This window comes from Canis lupus, chromosome 22 (assembly GCF_048164855.1).
Source record: "Canis lupus baileyi chromosome 22, mCanLup2.hap1, whole genome shotgun sequence".
Taxonomy (NCBI): Eukaryota; Metazoa; Chordata; class Mammalia; order Carnivora; family Canidae; genus Canis; species Canis lupus.
Window position 1 is genome coordinate 44,822,482 of NC_132859.1, and position 19,131 is coordinate 44,841,612.

General features: G+C 57.5%; 1 protein-coding gene across 17 annotated transcripts; it reads right to left on the bottom strand.

Moving 5' to 3' along the window:
* Window positions 1-321: 321 nt before the first annotated feature.
* Window positions 322-17,562, bottom strand: VILL (villin like). 17 transcript variants are annotated; one of them, XM_072793351.1, is made up of 20 exons: window positions 17,408-17,562; window positions 12,506-12,572; window positions 12,270-12,344; window positions 11,752-11,957; window positions 10,222-10,330; window positions 9,109-9,219; window positions 8,601-8,800; window positions 8,128-8,206; window positions 7,931-8,029; window positions 7,129-7,267; window positions 6,275-6,375; window positions 5,457-5,594; window positions 5,194-5,352; window positions 4,511-4,690; window positions 3,840-3,985; window positions 2,755-2,899; window positions 1,593-1,775; window positions 1,309-1,380; window positions 856-1,107; window positions 322-599 (listed from the first exon to the last, which is right to left on the bottom strand). In XM_072793351.1, exons 2-20 carry the CDS (start codon window positions 12,569-12,571, stop codon window positions 486-488), a joined length of 2,574 nt encoding a protein of 857 aa, XP_072649452.1. In that variant the 5' UTR covers window position 12,572; window positions 17,408-17,562; the 3' UTR covers window positions 322-485. The 17 variants fall into 17 exon arrangements, with proteins under 17 accessions (XP_072649452.1, XP_072649450.1, XP_072649451.1 ...); XM_072793349.1 differs by lacking the exon at window positions 17,408-17,562 and adding an exon at window positions 17,049-17,132; XM_072793350.1 differs by lacking the exon at window positions 17,408-17,562 and adding an exon at window positions 16,081-16,351.
* Between the last annotated feature and the right edge of the window lie 1,569 nt (window positions 17,563-19,131).

Here is a 19,131-nt window from a genome sequence, read left to right on the forward strand (position 1 = left end):
GATCTCCTTATCTGAATGCCAGAAAATCCCTATAAAGAACACATGCATGTGTGTGTATGTGTGTGTGTGTGTGTGTGAGTGCGCTGGAGCCCCAGCACCTCTCTCTCCACCTCCCCCACACTCACACTGTGAGTACGAGGGTGGTCTGTCCCCTTGGGCAGGAAGGACCAGCAAGAACAAACCCCTCCGTGGAAGACAGTGAAGAGAGCTCAGTCCTCTGGAATGTCACAGACCATCCCCATCAATCCCAGAGGCCCCTTCTTCCCAGAGGTGGACCAACCCAACAGAGTGATCCAGACTTGAAAGTTCACACATCACACCTTGTGAGGGCTACCAGCTTTTATTGACCGGGGTGGAGGGGGTGATCCGGGAGTCTCCGACTAGGGAGTGCCAGCAGGGTCTCCCCGGGGCTCAGGTATGTGTTGAGAAGGTACCCTTAGAGGTCCCGGCCATGTGGGTAGCACCAGCAGGGGCAGGGCCTGGGATCAGAAAAAGCCAAGCTGCTTTTTCTCCTGCTGCTGCCTCCACTTGGCCATGCTGTAGAATTCTTCCTTGGATTTCCCAAAGATATCTTGGAAGTCAGAGTCAGAGAGATAGAACTGGTGGGGAGAGGGTACAGGGGAAGAGTTGTCAACTGATCCCAGAATCCTAGCCCATCCACCCAGTGGTGTTATCCCAGGGCTAACGGCTCTCCTCTCCCACATCTCTCTGCCTGTTATCCCATCTGGAACTCATATCTCCCAGGTAGCCTGCCCATTGCCCACCATCTGTGGGCAGTGCCCCAAGGGCCTCCAGCTCAGTTTTAGATGATGCATCAGTGTTGGGGCAGTGAGTGGCAGGGCCTCAGGCACCCACCTCCTTGTGGGCTGGGTCCACGCCCTCTGGCAGGTCCTCAGCAGCTTGGTGCATTAGCTGCTCACGGGGCAGGCTCCCCTTGATGGTGGGTTTGGGGCTGCTGTGGTAGCTGCTGGTGCTGGTGCCACCGCCCTTGGAGTCAAGCTGCAGCTCATTTCCTGAGCCGTCCTGGGAGCCCTTGAGGGTCCGTGGGGACAAGGGGCCTGCCCTGCCATGGCTTGGCACTCTAGACAGCTGGAAGTTGTTGAGTTCCTGCCCGGAGAGGGGACTCAGGCTGGGGAGATGTGGGGAGAAGTTCCCAGAGGGAGGCCACACTGAGCCCACTGGCCCCCTTCCCCCACTGCAAACCCTGCCCCCCACCAGGGCCTGGCTCCTGCCTTGCCCATTCTTCCCTTCTGGATCATACTGACCAAGCCTAGAACCCAGCAGGAGCCTGGGGAACCCAATACTCACTGCTGTGAGCTCAAATATGGCAGGTTTTGCTCCCAGGCCACCATCCACCACCTCCTCATAGGATTGGTTGTTCTGAGGGCAAGAATCAGGGCAGGGGCAGGATGGAGGGCACCACCGGGTGATGGAGGGTGGTGGAGGCCCCCAGGAGGGGGCCTGCAGACAAGACCAGGTCTGCTCTACCCACACCGGAGGTCCCCAGACAGGGCAATACCTCCTTCCAGTTGGCTCAGGGCGGGCCCCTCTCCCTGAAGTAGGATGGGGCTGGGAGTTGAGGCCTCACTCACAGTCCACTTGTAGGGGTCCCAAGTGAAGAACCATCCAGTGAAGGTAGGAGGCTCATGGCCCTGCTTGATCACCACGATTGGCGTGGCAAGGCTCCTCCCTGCCGGGTGGGTCTTCAGGTACTCCTGGCCCCAGGTCACCGCCTCCTTCCACCCACTGGCAGCTTCTCCAAGCCACAGGAAGATCTGGGCCACAGAGGGGGCCTGGCCTTGGGCGAGTGCAGGGGCTGCCCAGAGCTGACCACTTCCTTCCCACCCCTATCCATTAAATGGTCTCATGGCCCCCAGACATCCCAGCCAACCAGGCCCACCCAGCAGGCTGGCCGCCATACACACACACCCACAGACGTGCTGGAAGGTCACAGGTATGCATGTATACATTCACTCCACAAGTATTTATTGAGCACCTATTGTGTGCCAGACGCTGTTCTAGGCACTGGAGATTCAACAATGAAAAAACAAAACGGGTAAAAATCCCTGCCTGCTCTTTATAGAGTTTTCATTTTATTGGGGAAGAAAGACAATAAGTAAAATATGTGCTATATTAGATGGAGAAAAATAAGGCAGGGAAAGACGACTTGAAGGAGGGTGGGGATGACTATAATTTTACATTAGAATCAGGGAGAGCCTTACTGAGAAGGTGACATCAAGGAGGCCACCGTGGCTATACCAGAGCAAGTGGAGGGGGGCAGAGAGTCGAGGCCACCAGGTCATGTGGGCTGCCATAAGGGCTTTGCTTTTGTCCTGAGATGGGAACACACAAGCCTCATCACCACATTCACACGGTGTCACTGGCACTGACGTAGACACACAGTCACTCGCTACACAGTCACACAAAGGAATCACATACACTCGCATGGTCATTCAATCTGCAGCCACTATCACTGCCACAGTAGCCACAGGCACGTAGTCACCTGGAATCACCCTGCTATAAGGTACACAGACACAACTACAGGATGGCTCACAATTGCACTGCAGCCCCAGACACAGCCAGTCCCCTGCAGCTTCACCGTGACACAGAGGTGTCCGCGGTCATAAAGTGCACCGTCACTCACGGTGTTACTGTGTCACACACAATCACACAGGCTCACCCGTGACCTGGCATGGCTAGGAACCCACAGTTCTGCACACTCAGCCCCAGCTGTGGTGGGGGTGGCCGCCTCACCTCCTGCCAAGTGTCCAGTAACATGATGTCATACTTGTCCAGGTCCTCTTGGCTAAAGAACACAACTTCTGTGAGGACCAGCTGGCCCATCTGGCTGGAGCACTCAAACAGTCGTGGCTGGAAGCTGGAGACATCCTCGGGAAGCCTGGCCAGTGTGGGCAGCCAGGCTGTGAGGGCTGCAGAGAGAACTGTGCCCCTCATCAGCCTGGACTGAGCTAGCCCTGAGCACAGGGCCCCTGCCCCCAGGATGGGAAACGGCTTCTGGAGCGGGAGGCCTGGACCCTCCTCTGAGCTCCACCTATCCCATAATTTACTCCAGAGGAGCCTGGCTCCTCTCTGGGCCCCAGTGTCCCCACCTGCCAGTGGGAAAGCATGTTATGTGACCTGTCTAGCCATAGCCAGCTGTGACACATGCTGCCCTGGGAATTCCCCTATGAATGGGCCCTGGGAAGAGGATGGCAGTCTTATTGGGACTGGGCCGGGGGTGGGGGGTCTTGAGGAGGGGTATTAAGCTGGGGCCCTGGCCACCACAGGAGGGAGGAGCCCCTGGTCCTGGCTGGATGCTCAGGGGACTTGCAGGGAGTACAGTGCATAACCCAGCCCCACAGACACTCACAGTGGCTCTGACTCAGCAGCCTCCTCCCTTGAAGGCCTTCTGATCCACACCCTGTCCTTTAACACACTCCACACATGCTGTTTATTGACACGTCATGTTACACACACACACGCACACACACACTCAGCACCATGACGCCTGGGGACTGTGGCGGGGAATGTGATAATGGGGCTTTGCCTTCTTGCCCTCTGCCACTGGGAAGGTCCAGGACTGGCCAATGTAGGGAGCATGTTTGGCCAGAAGAGGGCGCCACAACTCCGCTGGTCCTGGCATCTTCCCAGTTACCCAGGACTGCAGAGTGAAGGGTGGGCCCACTCTTCTGGGAACCCCTGGAATGGGGAGCCAAGAGACCTCAGTTCTAGGGTGGCCTTTCCAGCTTTCTGTATGACCCTGAGGTAGTCACCCACCCTCTGTGGGTCTCAGTTTCCTCCTCTGTGTAAGGATAACACCCTTCTCCCAACCTTGTTACCTCTTATTGCTGGGGTAGGGAGCCCGGCCCCCCAGGGCCTCCCAGAAGCAGGGAGGCTCCTGACCCTCCAGCACCGTTTCCTTGGTCTCCCCAGACATGGCAGTGACCACTGTCCGCGCCATCTCCCGCTGGTCACCACTGCAGCCCTGGCGGACAAAGCTGGGTGAGGCCCTGAATGGGGAGGGGTCTTCACCTCCACCCCCAGGGACTCTTGGGGACTGGGCCTGAGACACAGGAGGCCTAGGCTGATGGCAAGGCACACATGAGCAAGCAATCTCCCCTTCCCCATTCCCAGGACTGGGACCTTCTCCTGGTCCAGAGAATGGGATGGGGACCCCAGGCTCAGGGATCATTTGTGGTTTATGTTGAAGAGAAGAGAAAACGACTAGGCCTCCTCTTTTTCCCAAGAGACTCGGTAAGGGTCATGCTCCTTGCTCGAGGCAGGAAAGAGAGGAGGCAACCTGGGCCTGGCCTGACTCTGACCAGTAGAGTCCCAGAACTGCCTGCCAGTTTCAACTCCCTCCCCCCACACCAGGCTCCACAGGGAACACTATGGCCTTTCCCCTGCTCTGCTCCTGGCCTATCTGAGGCTGGACATGAAGTCTGCCTCCCCTGTGGAGCAGAGCCATCCCTGCCTGCGGCATAAGTCAAGTGGTCAGTGTAAGAGGTACCTTTCCAAACCAGAGGTAACAGATGCTAGCTGTGACCAGCAAGAAGACGTCATTGGAGTTGAGAGCTGAGGCACGGGCCGGCACCTCCATGGTCTTGGTGTTGTAGATGTCAGTGCCTTGCACGTGGAAGAGCCTCATGGCAGATGCTGGCAGCTCCTTCCTGTTGTGCCCCATGCGCCCCTACAAGAGGGCTGGGCCTCAGGATGAGGCTGGGAGCTACCTACCTGTCCCAGTGATGGACAAACTGCCCTGGGGCCCAGAAGACTCTTGCTTAAAGCCACCACCCTCTTCGAGACCTTCTGAGTATGGAGTGTGAAGACCTCGTCAGCCTAGGATAGGGAACCAGGCCCTTTCTAAATGAATCCCTCCCCCATCTCCAAGGAGTCAGGTTATGGTTCCTCTAGGCCTTGAAGACAGGAAATGGAGACCCCAGGCAAGGTCCCACTCCCTTCCAATTCAACTTCTTTACCTGTGCTTCTGTTTTGTGGCTGACTCTGGGGAGCAAGTGAAGAAACTCAGGTGGGGGTCACCCTTGGAGCTCCTGGGTGTCTGACAGCACCAGGAGATCAGGGGGTGGGTAGGCTAGGTGTTGGGGCTGAAGAGAAGCCTAGCCCTTACATAAGGGCTACGGGCACAGGAAGGAGCTGGGGAGTCTGCGGGAACAGCACCAAGGTGGGCCCTACCTGGAAGACCACCAGCTGGCCCTGGAGGATGGCGAGGAAGTGCGGGGGCTCGCTGCCCATGGTAACATGCTCCCGCACCAGAGCTCCATGGTACATGAGGTCCAGCTCCTCCGCGTTGCAGTTCAGGGCTTTGATCTCACTTGTGGTGGCCTGGTGGCCCTGCAGGTGGGGGTGGTAAGGGCCTGGGGCAGCTCTTAGATCCCACTCTCAGATCCTCAGCTCTGGGGCCTGAAGGTGCCTACCACCCCCTCAGGCCAGCATACCTGCCACAGGTACAGAATATACTGGACGCGGCCCATCTTTTGGTATGTATAGAGGACAAGGTAGCAGTTGCCTGCATACAATTGTCCGTGATGCTTGGGGTCCATGGGTTGTCTGCATAAGTCCTGGATGCACCATACCTGGGGAACAGGGGACCAGTGGGCACAGGTGGCTCCTCCATTTGAACCAGCCCGCCCAGCTTGTGCCCAACCAGAGAGCTCTCCTCAGCCTAGGGGCAGGACTCATCTGTGCAGGCAAAGGCTCTGCTGGGCCACAGGCAGGTTAGGGGCGGGCAGGTCCTGGCACAGCTGCTTGCTGTTCAGGCCAGGGCAGAGAAAGCTGGGCAGACACAAGGCCTTGGGGCTCTTGGGAAAATTCTCTTTTCTCACGTGTCACTTAAAAAGACAAAGTTTGTTCAAAGGTTTAAAGGAAAATACTTCCTTACACTAAATAGTGTGATTTTCTGTTCCTGTGGGGAGAGCGCCTCGGCTCTGAAGCCAGGCAGATCCTCATCAAATCCCAGGTGGTGAGACCTTCCAAGCTTCAACTTTTCCCACCTGTAAAGTGGGTGTAACACCCACCTGACAATGGCAGGAAACAATGCCTGGGCATCCTGTGCCCACACAGAGCCTGACAGCTCTCTCTGGGGAAGATGTCTCCTGGACCAGAGCAACCCGAATCCAAGTACACATGCCCCTGGTGTCCCTGTGTGACGTGCAATTGTGTGTACGTGGGGCACTTTAGTGGCCATGCGGGTCACCTGAGGGCAAAGCCCACCCCTGTGTGCCTATCTCCTCCCAGCTAAGTTAATGCCCCTTACCTCCACCTGCCCGGAGGCGTCGTCCACCATCCTGAGCTGGGCCGCTAGCTCAGGCTGACTGTGCAGCTCACCCACATCCAGCCTTCCCCGAATCAATTCACCTAAGGGAGGCCGTAGGGTATCACTGGCGTCCTCACCCCCGCTAACCTCGCCCAGCCCATCACTCGAGAAGGGCCTCTGGCGGCGCGCCCGACCCTGAGGCGCTTCCTGGGTGCAGCTCCTTGTCCGTCCCACTCCAACCCCCAGACCCGGCCCCGCGTTTGCGGCGCGCGTATCCCCACAACTACTCGGGCCTCGTCCCGCGCATTCTTCCCTGCGGCAGAGGTTCTGGGTGCCGCCCCGCCCGCTCTCATCCCACCGAGGCTCTGGGTGCCGCCCCGCCCCGCAGGCCCCGCCCCCGCAGGCCCCGCCCCACGGGCCCCGCCCCCACGGGCCCCGCTCCGCTCCGGCCCCGCCCCCCCACCCCGCCCCCGCCCCGCCCCGCCCCGCAGGCCTCGCTCCGCGCCGGCCCCGCCCCGCCCCCGGCCCCGCCCCGCGCCAGCCCCGTCCCGCCCCGCAGGCCTCGCTCCGCTCCGGCCCCGTCCCCCGCAGGCCCCGCCCCCCGCCGGCCCCGCCCCGCAGGCCCCGCCCCCCGCGGGCCCCGCTCCGCTCCGGCCCCGCCCCCGCCCTCGCTCCGCGTCGGCCCCGTCCCGCCCCCGGCCCCGCCCCGCCCCCGGCCCCGCCCCGCGCCAGCCCTGTCCCGCCCCGCAGGCCCCGCTCCGCTCCGGCCCCGCCCCCGCCCCAGCCCCGCCCCGCCCCGCAGGCCCCGCCCCACCCTGCAGGCCCCGCCCCCCAGGCCCCTGCCTCCGACTCACTCATCCCGTGGAGGTTCCTGTTCTCTGGCTTCTTCGCAGACCAGGCCCGGAAGAGCTGTTTGAACGCGGCCGACTCGGCGCCGTCGTTCACCACCTCCACGTTTGTGTAGGTCGGGTAGCCCTTGGCCTGGATGAAGGCCTGGGGCGGGGGCTCTGTCAGGCGTGCAGCCCGGGGGCCCCATTCGCCGCTCCACCCCCAGGGCCCTGCGGCTCGGCCCAGCCCGGAGCAGCATTCATTAACCGAGCTCATGACCCGCTTAAGAAGTTGGCTCCTTCGCTACCTACTTCTCTGAGGTCCCTGAGAACGGGCAAGGTCCCCTCAATCTGCACCTCGGGAAGGGCGGGCCATGACAACACCCCCAAACCTCAGGCAGAGCCCTGTCTCCCTCGAAAAGGAGGGGGCGCCCAGTGCAGTAGGCTTCTCGGCCTGCAAAGGGGGCCTTTCACATGATTTTGGGGTGCTAACTGGTCACCCGCTCCCCCAACTCCTATCAAGGTCCCAGGGCAGGCTGCATGCCCCTATGTTTCCCCTCAGACCCCTGGGCAGAGCTGTGTCTCCCTCTTAAGACGGGGGCGGGGGTAGGGGGGCGCTTTGTCTCTAGGCTCCAGACTTTGTCTCTTAGGGCTCCCAGGGCAGGATGTATCCTCCTCCTGGCCCAAGGTCACCTCCCCTTAAAGACCCCAGGAACGTGGATGGCTCCTAGCTTAGAATGGTACTGCCATTTCTTCCCTCACACCCCAGGGCAGAGCTCCCCCTTCCACCCCCAGGCAGCCCCCTTGAGCCAGGGCCCAACAGCTTCACCAGGGCCCGGCTGAAGGCGGCCTTTTTCTCTTGGAGGCCAGACATGCGTCCCTGCCACACATAGATCTTGGAACCGCCCTGATCCAGGATGTAGTAGTCCTGGGAGCAAGAGAGGGACAGGTCAGGAGGTGGTGCAGGCTGGGGTGGGGTTGTGGGTGGGTGGGGATGGATGAGGTGGCTGGGGCAGGCCACCTCACCTCCTCTCGCAGTAGGTCTTGGGTTAGTGGGCAGGTGGCCAACTCCTGGATCACCAAGTCCTCCTCCTTCTCACAGACACTGGGGACAGGCATCCAGATGGAGGCAGCCCAGCCTCCGTGGGCCCTGCTCCAGTCCAGCCTCCTTTAGCCTCCCCGCCCCACCTCCCTGAGGCAGAAGGCATGGGGCCTGGGGCCCTGAGTTGAAGTCTTGACTTCACTGCAGCCTTGCTGTGGAGCCTCGGGTAGCTCCCTTAGGTAACCCTCCAGTGCCTTAGTTGTCCTATCTGTACAGTGGGTTTCTCAGAAGGGCAGTCATGCAAGACTACAGACTGGGCCCAAAGCCCCACGTGGCTTGGTCCAGAAAGCATGGGCCTTTCCTGGAGAGCTTTCTAGAGACATTGTTATTGAAATAATGATAGACATGCAGACCCAGGCTATTCCACCCACCCTGCCCATTCCCAGGGTCTTCTCACTGGTAGAGGCGGACACTGGCCTTCTGCAGCTGGTTAATACTCTTGTTGGGCATGGAGGCAGGCAGGTTGCCCACTCTGCAGCCCAGCACAGCTTCCATGATCCTCATGAGGTCAGTGGCTTTGACCTCGTCATCCACCACACCAATCTGTGCGCGACCACCACGCTCCCTGTCCTGGAGGCTGCAGGTCAGGGCCAGTCCCTGTAAGACAGGACCTGGCCATCAGGGCTCTCCCAGCAGGCTCCTCACCCCCCTACTGCTCAGATAGTCCTAGATCCCTCCTGTCACAACTCAGCTCCCAGAAGCTGGAGTCGGGGAGGTGTTACCGTATCCTGGCATTCAAGGATACCACCAGTGCAGGGTCTGGACTCAGCTGGCACAAAGTAGGAGCTTCTCAGATTGTAGTGGAGAACCAAGCCCACCTCTTGGGGTGGCTGGAGCATGGGCATCTGGAGGATCCCCCTTCTCCCTGAGCCCTGCATCCCTTACCTCTCAGGGTAGACACTGACCCTCGCCTTCTCAGAAATGCTGGTCTCGGGCCCATTCCACTGGATCATGATCTTGCCCAGGTCCAGCAGGAAGATGTCACTCTTATTAAAGCTGTTCCAAGAGAGCTCCACCTGCCAGAGCCAGGAGGGATGGCACAGGAAACAGGCTGTCATACCACCAGCACCGAGGCAGAGGGGTACCACAGCCTATTTCCACCCACATGAGCAGCATCCACTTGTGTGCACGAAGCTGTGAGCAACTGCGTATATGTGTGACCAGTATTGTGGAGCACAGGCATGCCTCTGTGTGACCATGTGAGACCTTGAAGGTCCCTCTGTGGGCGTAGCTGTGTGCATCTCTAGGCACGTGTAACTTTAGGTAATGCTGCATTTCACAGGGTGTACGTGATTATGACACTTAATGCATGTTGGTAGCTGCACAAAGGTAGTTGTACATGTGTATACAACTGGGGTGTGCATATCCATTTATCCACATGTGTAGATATGTGTGTACATGCGCATGTGTATATCTACAGGGACACATCAAATGTGAACAAGTGTGTGAGCTCACGGGTGACAATGTATATATGCCTGAGTGGGGGCAGTGTGCTACCTGTGGATGAGGATAGTTCTCATCCAAACAGAGACACTCTGGGGAGTAAAAAGAGGGACTCTAATGATACTATGCAGGCAAAACCTTGCACTGTGTGTTTTCCCTGCAGGTCCAGGGAGATAGGGTCACTGAATCTGTGGGGACAGTGAGTGAGCCTGTGTGGGGGTGTCACAGGGCTGCCGTATACCATATAGACAGTAACATGCACAAGTCAGGTGTCACCACTGACATCACAGACATCACACATCTGAATGTTCACGATACCAAATCCCTCCCAAATGGCAGCAATGTGTCTTGTTCTAAAAAGATCCCATTACTTGCCTGACAGATGGAAGTAATGGGCACTCTACAGACTAGGGTGGGCTTGGCGGGGGGACCAGTGGGTCATCTGGGAAGGCTGACAGCCCATGGTCTCCTCCCCCTGCCCTGCCTCCACCCTCCACACTTCCCTATACTGCCCTACACACATCGCACATCCTGACCTGAGCCCAAGGATGAAGCGGCATCCCGGCAGCCCTCACCTCAGTGGCTGATACGTGCTTCCTCCCTTGGATGTGCAGCAGTCGCTGGATGTTGTACATGTTGGTCTCCACATGCTTGAGGGCAGAGTCCAGGCCACCTTTCCTGTAGCTGAGGAGGGAATGGGGTCTCCTGTAAGACTGCATGTTGCTACGTGCAGGAGTGAGCACAGTTGTGAGCACATGTGTACACATGTACCTGTGTACAAGTGGGGGCATACGGGTATCTGTCCACGGAAGGATAGACCTGAATGAGTGGAATTTGGGCAACAGCATACATGTGTGCCCATGGACACATTTGCATGTTGGTGTGCCCACCTACCGGCCCATCCCATAGGACTGGTTTGTTTTCTGCCTGTGCTCATATAAACACGTCCATCTGTATACCATATGCATGTGTGAGGCTTAACTGTACAAAACAGAAATGATCAAATATTGGCATTTTCCTATGGTTTAACCTAATCTATTGCAATTATTAATTTAATACAGATTTGAAGCAATTTACAGCCAAAGACATATTTTTACTAGGCACAGTAACATAGAGGCAAACTCAAAACAACATTGGTATCCACTCCTGGGTATATCCCCGAGAGAAGTGAAAACCCTGTCCACACAAAGCTTGTAGACAACATGGATGTTAACTAAACTTAGGGTGGTGATCACGTCATAATAGTTGTAAGTCAAGGGACGCCTGGGTGGCTCAGCAGTTGAGCATCTGCCTTTGGCCCAGGGTGTGTGATCCCGGAGTCTGGGGATCGAGTCCCGCATCAGGCTCCTTTCGGGGAGCCTGCTTCTCCCTCTGCTTGTGTCTCTGCCTCTCTCTCTGTGTGTCTCTCGTGAATAAATAAAATCTTTTAAAAATTAAAAAAAAATACTTGTAAGTCAAACCATCATGCTGTATACCTCAAACTGTACAGTGATGTATGTCAATGATATCAATAAAACTGGAAAAAAAACAACCCAAAACATGTATACAAATATCCATAACAGCCCCTAAGGGTTAGCAATTCAAATATTCTGGAAGTGATTAATGCATACACAAAGCGGGTTCCCACATCACGTGTTGTATAATTCCATTTATAAAAATGTCCAGAATAGGCAAGTCTATACAGCGTGAGGGACGAAAGTGTTGGGTGGGGGGAAACAGGGAGTGTTGTGAAGGGTATGGGGCTTCTTTTTGGGGTGATGTTTGCACAAGTCTGTGACTATATGAGAAATCACTGAATTTATACACTATTTTTTTTTAAAGATTGTATTTATTTTTTCATGAGACCCAGAGAGAGAGGCAGCGACACAGGCGGAGGAGAAGCAGGCTGCCCGCGGGAGCCGAGGCGGGACCGACCGGGAACCCCGGGATCACACCCTGGGCCCAGGGCAGACGCTCAACCGCGGCGCCTCCCAGGCGTCCCACATTCACACTCTGAAAGGGTCGCTGAGACCCGTTTGTAACTCAGGCAAGGCGTCTCCCCCAGCCCGACCCCCAGCAGGGAGCAGGGCATCCGCCAGGCCTCGCCGCCACCGCCCAGCACTTACAGGACGCCCGGGCGGAAGTAGCTGCGGAAACAGTGGGACTCGTGGCCCTGCGCCTCCCGGTGCTGCACGGCGGCCCCGCCCAGCGCCTCCAGCAGGTGCTGCACGAAGGCGCCCGCCGAGCCCTGCGCCGCCGCGTCCGCCTCCTTCCCCACCCAGTAGTGCAGGTCGCTGGATGCCCCCTGAGTGGCCTTCAGGCTCCGGGGAACCTAAAGCACAGGTGTTTGCGGGGGGGGGGGGGGGGGGGGGGAGTGGGGGATGGCTTGCAGAAGACCCAGGGGTGGAGTGGACCCAGATCCTGGATGCTCTGACCGCCTTCAGGGGACTGGGCAGGTGCCTCCACCCCTAGGAGGTTCAGAATGGGAAGGGAAGGCCGAAGAAGCCTCAAAGGCGGCAGCCCCCTCATGGGATGGACTCTAGGGCAGCCAGCCTGCCTCTTCCCGAAGCAAGAGCCTCATCTGCATGATCAGACTCCCCAGCGGGGCCAAGCCACCCCTCAGACAGACTCCCCAAATGCTCACATGGAGGACGATGTAGCAGTGTTCCTCAAAGAAGTTCCCATAGGCCCTTTCAGGTACTGGCACCATCCTCTGGTTCTGGGAGAATGGGACACCTATTGACAACTCAGCAGGACAACTCAGCCATGACCCTCTGGGGTGGGGTGGAGGAGGGAGCTCTGAGTTGGCAGGTGGTGGGGGGAGCCCTAGCCTCAGAGACTGCTGTGTCACCATCTCTGCTGTCTGGTGGTGCCCCTCACCTCAATGATCCATACGTGGAGGTCCCTGTGGCTCGCAATGGCTGGGAGGCCTTTGTTGATGTCCATCCTAGGACAGGCGGGAATGACAAAAGCTGGAGTTCTCATTCTCAGGCCCTGGCTACCTGTGCTCTGTGCTCCAAGCAGGAACTCTCCCCACCTGCAGCTCTCCAAAGCACCAACATCATAGAACACGCCTTTCATCAGAAGGGCTCTATAAATACCCAAATGCTAGCAAACCAGGACAGGTACTGCAGACACTGGCACAGAGGCTTTGCAAGCAGGGACCTGGTTTGTTGTCTGTGGTTATGCTCTTGAAAGAGAGCCAAGCTCTGTGGGCAGGGATGAGTTTTGAACACAGGGACCTCTGCAAACAGGGAGTTAGAAACAGGTATGTAGACAGACAAGATCTGCAGCTAGGGACAGCCATGGGGAACAATGACAGGTTGTGCAGACAGGCAAGAGTTCTGCTAGTAACAGAACAGATTCTGCAGCCAGGGATAGGCTCAGCAAACAGGCTCTTGAAATGAGACTAAATCCTGTAGATTTTGTCTACAGGATTCAAAGCTGCAAACAGGCCTAGGTCTTCCAGTTAGGGGACAGGCTATGCAAAGAGAGACCACACAGGCAGAGAGTGATAGATTCTGTGGATAGAAAAAGGCTCTACATATAAGCAAGGCTCTGCAAACAGGGACGGCTTCCTCAGACTGAAGAAAGAGCTGCAACAGTCACAGGTTCTCCTGACAAAAATGAATTCTGTGGTCAAGGATCAACTGTGTGTATCGGGACAGCCTGCAAAAAGAGACACAGACTCTATCCAGGGAAATTCAGACAGGCCAGGGAAACAAGCAAAGGCCATGAACACAAAAAAAGACTCAAACAGCCACAGGCTTGGCAGATATGGAGGAGCTACACAGACTGGGAAAGGCTCTGTAAATTTGGGTGAGGACAAACCCTTAAGATAGGGACTCTTTGCATAAGGGACAGACTGTAGATATGGACAGGTACATAGAAAGGATAGGCTCTGCAAACAGACGAGGCAGGTTCTTTAAGCAAGCAGACGCTGCATCCAGGAACAGCCTTGGAAAACAGACTCAAATCCTACATACAAAGAGATGGGAAAAGCTGGGCAAACACCCATCAATTCTGCCAAGAGACCCAGACTCTGAAAAAAGACAGAGGCTCTGCAGACAGAGGCTCTACAGTCAGAGACTTTGCACTTTGTAAGCCCACACATGCCCTGCAAACAGACAGGTTCTGAAACAATGACAGCCTCTTCAGAGCAGGCAGGGTTTGCTGAAATGAGCTGGCAGGGAAATCAGCTTTGTGTTCAAGCACACGGGTCCTGGATCTTGAAACAGGACTGGGTTCTATAGACAGCCCAGGTTCTGCAAACAGGGACAGAGTTGATAGAAAAAGATGAATTCTGGAAACGGATACTCTGTAAATAGGGGAAGGTTCTGCTAACAGTTATACATAGAATTAGGAACGGAGTGTGTGGACAGGCAGAGGCTCTGCAAACGGGGATGTGCTATGCAGAGAGACATAGCTGCTCCCAGACAGACACAGCGTCCTCTGACAGTGATAACTCTTCACAGGACTAGATCCTGCAGGCAGATATCGTTTCCATTCAGGGAAATTCAAATAGGTTGTGCAAGCAGTTAAAAGCCCTAAAAAGATGTCATAGATTGTACAAATAGGGCTCAGATTCTGCAGACAGAATCAGACTCTGAAATAGGAAAAGACTCTGCAAACAGGGGCATAGTCTATGGACAGAGACACTTACTGCAGAGGAAATAGGGTCTGCTGATAGGGACAGGTACTGTAAACAAAGCTTTGCAAACAGGAGCAGTGTCTTTCGGCAGGAAGAGGTATCCCAGACAAGGACACCAGACAAGCTCCGTAGACAGGGATACGTTCTACGTGCAGGGCAGCTTCTGCCATAAAAGTGAATCTTATACATAGAGGAGTGGGGACACACTGTTTAAAAATACAGGTACTGGGAGACTCAGTCGGTTAAGTGTCTGCCTTTGGCTCAGGTCATGATCTCAGGGTCCTGGGATGGAGCCCCACGTCAGGTGCCCCTGCTCAGCAGGGAGTCTGCTTGTGCCTCTCCCCCTTCTCTCAAATAAATACAATCTTAAGAAGAAAAAAAGACACATTCTGAAAAAAGACCCTGAAAAGAGCCTCTAGACCCAGGCTCAGGAGAGAAACAGACAAAAAGAAGTTTCTGCAAACTCAGGACAGACTGCACACAAGGATCATCTCTGGAGACTGTGATGGAGTCTGTAGCAAGCAACAGGCTTAGCTAACCTGAGAGGCCTGGTAAATCCAGCAGAGGCGCTCTTAAATTCTGAAACAGAGCTGAACTCTTAATGCAAACAGACCTGTGAACAGACACAGGCTCTGCAAACAGTGACTTGGCTTCCCCCTTCACTCAGTACTATGGTTCTGGGTGTACCTGGGAGAGCAGCATGGACTGAGAGGTATCTGGGGAGGAAGGGGCTCTCGATCTCGTTACATCAGCAGACAACTCTTGACTCCCCCAGGCTTCCCCATAGCAGTGCTTCAGAAACCTCTGTGGGAGGTCTGGTCATTCCTTCATCTGTGGAAGTTCTTTCTTCATCTAACCTAAATCCCGCCAGCTGCAGAGTTTGCTTCTTGCTGCTGCGGGGCCCCAGATCCAGAATCACCACTCTCTGAATTTCTCTTTCCTAGTGACCTATGGTGTCGGTTCCTCTCCCCTCCCCACCCCAGTCCAGCCCCGTCTTAGCAGCGGTAGGAACCCCTGAGGCTCTGCTGACCCTGCATGACCGGGGCAGAGGAGGTAGGGGGAGTTAGGGACTTGTAGAATCAGGGGCTTACTGTGACTTACAAAGAGTCACCTGCGTGCCTTTGTCCAGGGCCCCTGAGGGCGGGCTCAGGCCCCGGGGAGCTCGGAGGTCCCTATGGAATTCCAGGCCCTCTCAAAGAGAGGTGGCTTCTGGAAGCTTGGAGTGGTGAGCATGGCAGGGAGCTGCCTGGAGCGGCCGGGTAGAGCAGGGCCCTGCGGGGGCTCCGGCTGGAGCAGAGGAGTAGAGGCCTCCGGGGGCAGAGGCCTGTCCTCTCACTTCCTGCCAGCTCCCAGCTGCCCCATAGCCCGCAGGTACTCAGTGGCAACTATCCATACCTACCCAGGGAGGGTGGAGGGACGGCGGGGCCACCATGGCTCTGAGCCCAGAACTGCTGTTGCAGTACCTGCCACGCTGTGTGACAGTGATGCGGGTGATGGACAGCCATGGTGATCGTGGAAAGGTGATGACACTGGGCGACAGGCACAGTGACATTCAGTGGTGATGGACAGAAGCATTGTCCAGGGACAGCAAGCAGGGCACAGGTGGGTAGTGGCCAGAGGTATAAACTATGGGCTGCAGTCATGTGACAGAGTGACAGGAAGCCTGGCTGGCCACCGCACTGTGGTCACCAGTGACCCGTGGGGGACAGGAGAGTCAAACTGGAGACCAGAAGACCGGGACTGGGCAGGGTCAGCATCACCTGCAGCAGGCGGGAAGGGTGCCTCGAATCCAGGTCCAGCTTACCTTGTGGGCTCTGGGGGCCTGAGTCTCTCACCCCCACGTAAGCTGGGTTCTGGGGCTGGAGAGGGATTCTCACAGGGATCCCGGAGCACCTCTCTCTCTCCCCGAGGCAGTCTCCTTCTCCCTTGGGGTGGAGGGGGGCAGGGGCGGGGAGGGCTTCCCTTCCCAGAGGGCCCCCTCTAAACTGCCAAGCCCTCCCGCCTAGAGCCCCTCCCCCCTCCTTCTGGAAGCCCCTTCCTCTTCCTGGGGGCTCACTCCCTACAGCCCAGGACCCCCTTCTCTCCCTGACACCCAGTTCCTTCTCTGACAAATTCCCCTCCCCCTCCCCCATGCTCCCTCCTTTCCTGGGCCCCCTCTGTCCCCACTGGGCACTCCTTCCCCCAGGTATCCCCCCTCCCCAGCCCCCTTCCTCTGCCCTCCCGGCCCCCAGCGCTCCCTACACTGTTCCAGAGGCCCCTCTCCCCAACCTCCCTGCAGCACCCCTTCCCTTCCCCAGTGCCCCCTGGCTCCCCTGGCCTCCCCTTCTCTCGCCTGGGCCCTCCTCACTGCCAGGTGCTCCCTTCCTTCTCCAGATGCCCTCTCCTTTCCTGGGCTCCTCCTCTCCCGAGGGGGCCCCCTTCTTCTGGGGCCCGGAGGTCACTTCCTCCTCCTGAGGGACCTGTGGCAGGCGGGACCCTGAGGTCACTCCGCCTGAACCGCAGGAAGCGGGGAGGGGCGCCGCCCGCGGGAGTGGGGGCAGGGGGTGCCGGGCCTGGCCCCCAGGTGCTCCCACCCTGGCCCACGGAGCCTCCACCCGTACAGGATCTGCCACCTTCTCCCCATCGGTCGCCGGGGGCGCCGGCCCTTCCTCTCCCAGCGTGTGTCCACTCGCTGCGTCCCACGTTCAGATGACCCCGCGGGACACCCCAGACAGGCAGCCCCCCCCCCCCCCCCCCCGCCCCGACCCTGGGCCCCCTCACTGCCAGGCCTACCTGCTGCCAGGTGCTCTCTTCCTGGGCCAGTGGGCAGTGCCTGCTGTCCCCCAGCCCGCCCTGCTCTGTAATTCGACCCCTGCTCCGCCGTGGACACACCCCACTCCGCCGCCTGTGGGCTGGGCCTCAAAAGCACTCAGTCAGTCAGTCAGTCAACAAATATTGACTCAGCTCCCAGGCCGTGGTCCACAGGGCCACAGCTGGTCGGCCAGGCCTCACCTCCTGGGGACTGGTGGCCAGAAGGGCACGGAGGTCTGGGCTGCTCTAAGATGCGGGGTGTGGAATATAGGATCACTTTCCTGAGAGCCCGAGGAGCCCCTGATCCGCGACCCCCAGAAGGCCAGGCCATCCCAACAAACCTTAGGAGGCAGGAGGACCATGGCTGTTGGATTGGGGGCGGCAATCTGGCTCCGTGAGACCCCGGTCACTTCAGGAGGTGGGGGAGGTGGCCAGGGCTCCCTCTAGCATCTCTGCTATCCTGGGCGCTCCCAGATTGGCCTTGCTGCCCAGCACCGTCCTCCCCGGGGGACCCGGATACCCACGGTGGGAGAGGCCAGCCCGGCCCTTGCACGGAAGACACCTTTCCCACACCTCGGGCTGCTCCCTCCTTTCCTTCCTGATTGTAGGGTGGGGCAGGTGCTGAAAATAGAACATTTCAGGAACTGCAGGAACAAGGCCACCCCTTACTTTCAGCCGTTTGTCTCAGTCCTAGCCACAGCCCAGCTAGTGGGGCTCCTCTCCCAGGACATACTGCTAAAGTCTGCCTTTTGGCACCGAGCCTCTTTCCCCGTGTCCAGTCCTCGTCCCTACCTACGGCTCCCTGTCACAGAGAGGGGGTGACTCCAGGAAGTCTGGGTCCACCTGCCTAGTACAACCTCCTGCCAGGACGTGACTGCATTTGACAGAACTAATCGGCCCCTGTGACTGAAGGGATGCCTGTGTCACAGGACAGTTGGTCGGTCCCCGTGTGTGTCTGAACTCGTGCGTGAGCCAATGTCTGTTCAATCCTCTGTTCCTTTTTATGACGGTGTGTGTTTGGCTCTGCTTGTGCTTGTGCAGGCCTGTTTCCTGTTTTCCTGACCCCTTTGGTCCCCAAGCTCAGCAAAATCCGGTGTCCTCACTTCTCATGTCTTCACTGCAGATCCTCCCCTCCCTGCACTCTGCTTGGCCTTTGTTCTGGAACGCCCTGGAAATGGCTCTTTCCTAGTCACCGATGCCCACTCTTGCCACAACAGGTTGTTCCCTGTGTTCATCTTACTCTCCCTCTTACCACCCAGGGACCCTGCCGACCACCCCTTCCTCTGGAAACACCTCACAGGCCAAGAGTTCTCCCCAGCTCACTGGCCACTCTGCCCTCTCAGCTGGGTCCTTGACATGTCAGTGGCCACACAACTCAGGCCGTAGCTCCTGTTCCTTGTCTGTTTTCTTCCCAGGATGTAAATGCCACGGAAACACCAGTCTCTTCCACACCCACTCCCTCTCCTTCTGAACGTCCACCCCCAACTCACCCTTCATCCTTCAGCTGTCGGGTCACATCTCTCCCGATGCATCTGACCTCACACTTGACATCCCAGTCAAGCCCCTCCAAGGCCAAAAAATGTTATGAATGTCCCCAAACCTGGGGGCCATCCTGGGTTCCTCTCCTTCCCTCACGTGCACAGGGTGGCCACTAGCCAGTCTGGTTCATCTTGGATCCTGAACTTGGCTGGGCCTCCTTGCCCTGCTCTGGGACCCAGCCTCTCACCAGTTGGGCGGGAGCCTCTCTCTGTGTCTCCTGGTCTCTCTGGCCCCTATGTCCATCCTTGTCCATCCCCCCACAGTTGCCAAAGGGATCTCTTAACCACAAATAGATCACACCATTCCCCTTCTTCAAACCTTCCAGTGGCTTCCCTAAAATAAAGCCCCAAAGTGCCTCTCCCTCTGGCTGCATCTCCATTCACTCCCCCCATTTCCTCACTGTGCTCTAGCTATAATTTTCTCATTGTCCTTTAAGACACCAACCTCATTCTAGTCTCTGGACTTTGCACTTGCTGTTACCTCTGCCAGAAGCCTCTCCCCGAAATCGTCCCATGCCTCTTTTTCT

What these genes read in the sequence shown, in the direction of transcription:
- VILL (XM_072793346.1), bottom strand. Translation starts at nt 15,851, where the DNA reads ATGCTTCTGTCCATCACCACTGAATGTCACTGTGCCTGTCGCCCAGTG. An exon ending in CGTCCCTCCACCCTCCCTGG is followed by an intron (nt 12,573 to 15,675) that starts GTAGGTATGGAT and finishes CGCCTGTCCTAG; the next exon opens with GATGGACATCAACAAAGGCC. An exon ending in ACGCCTCCGGGCAGGTGGAG is followed by an intron (nt 5,595 to 6,274) that starts GTAAGGGGCATT and finishes CCTGTTCCCCAG; the next exon opens with GTATGGTGCATCCAGGACTT.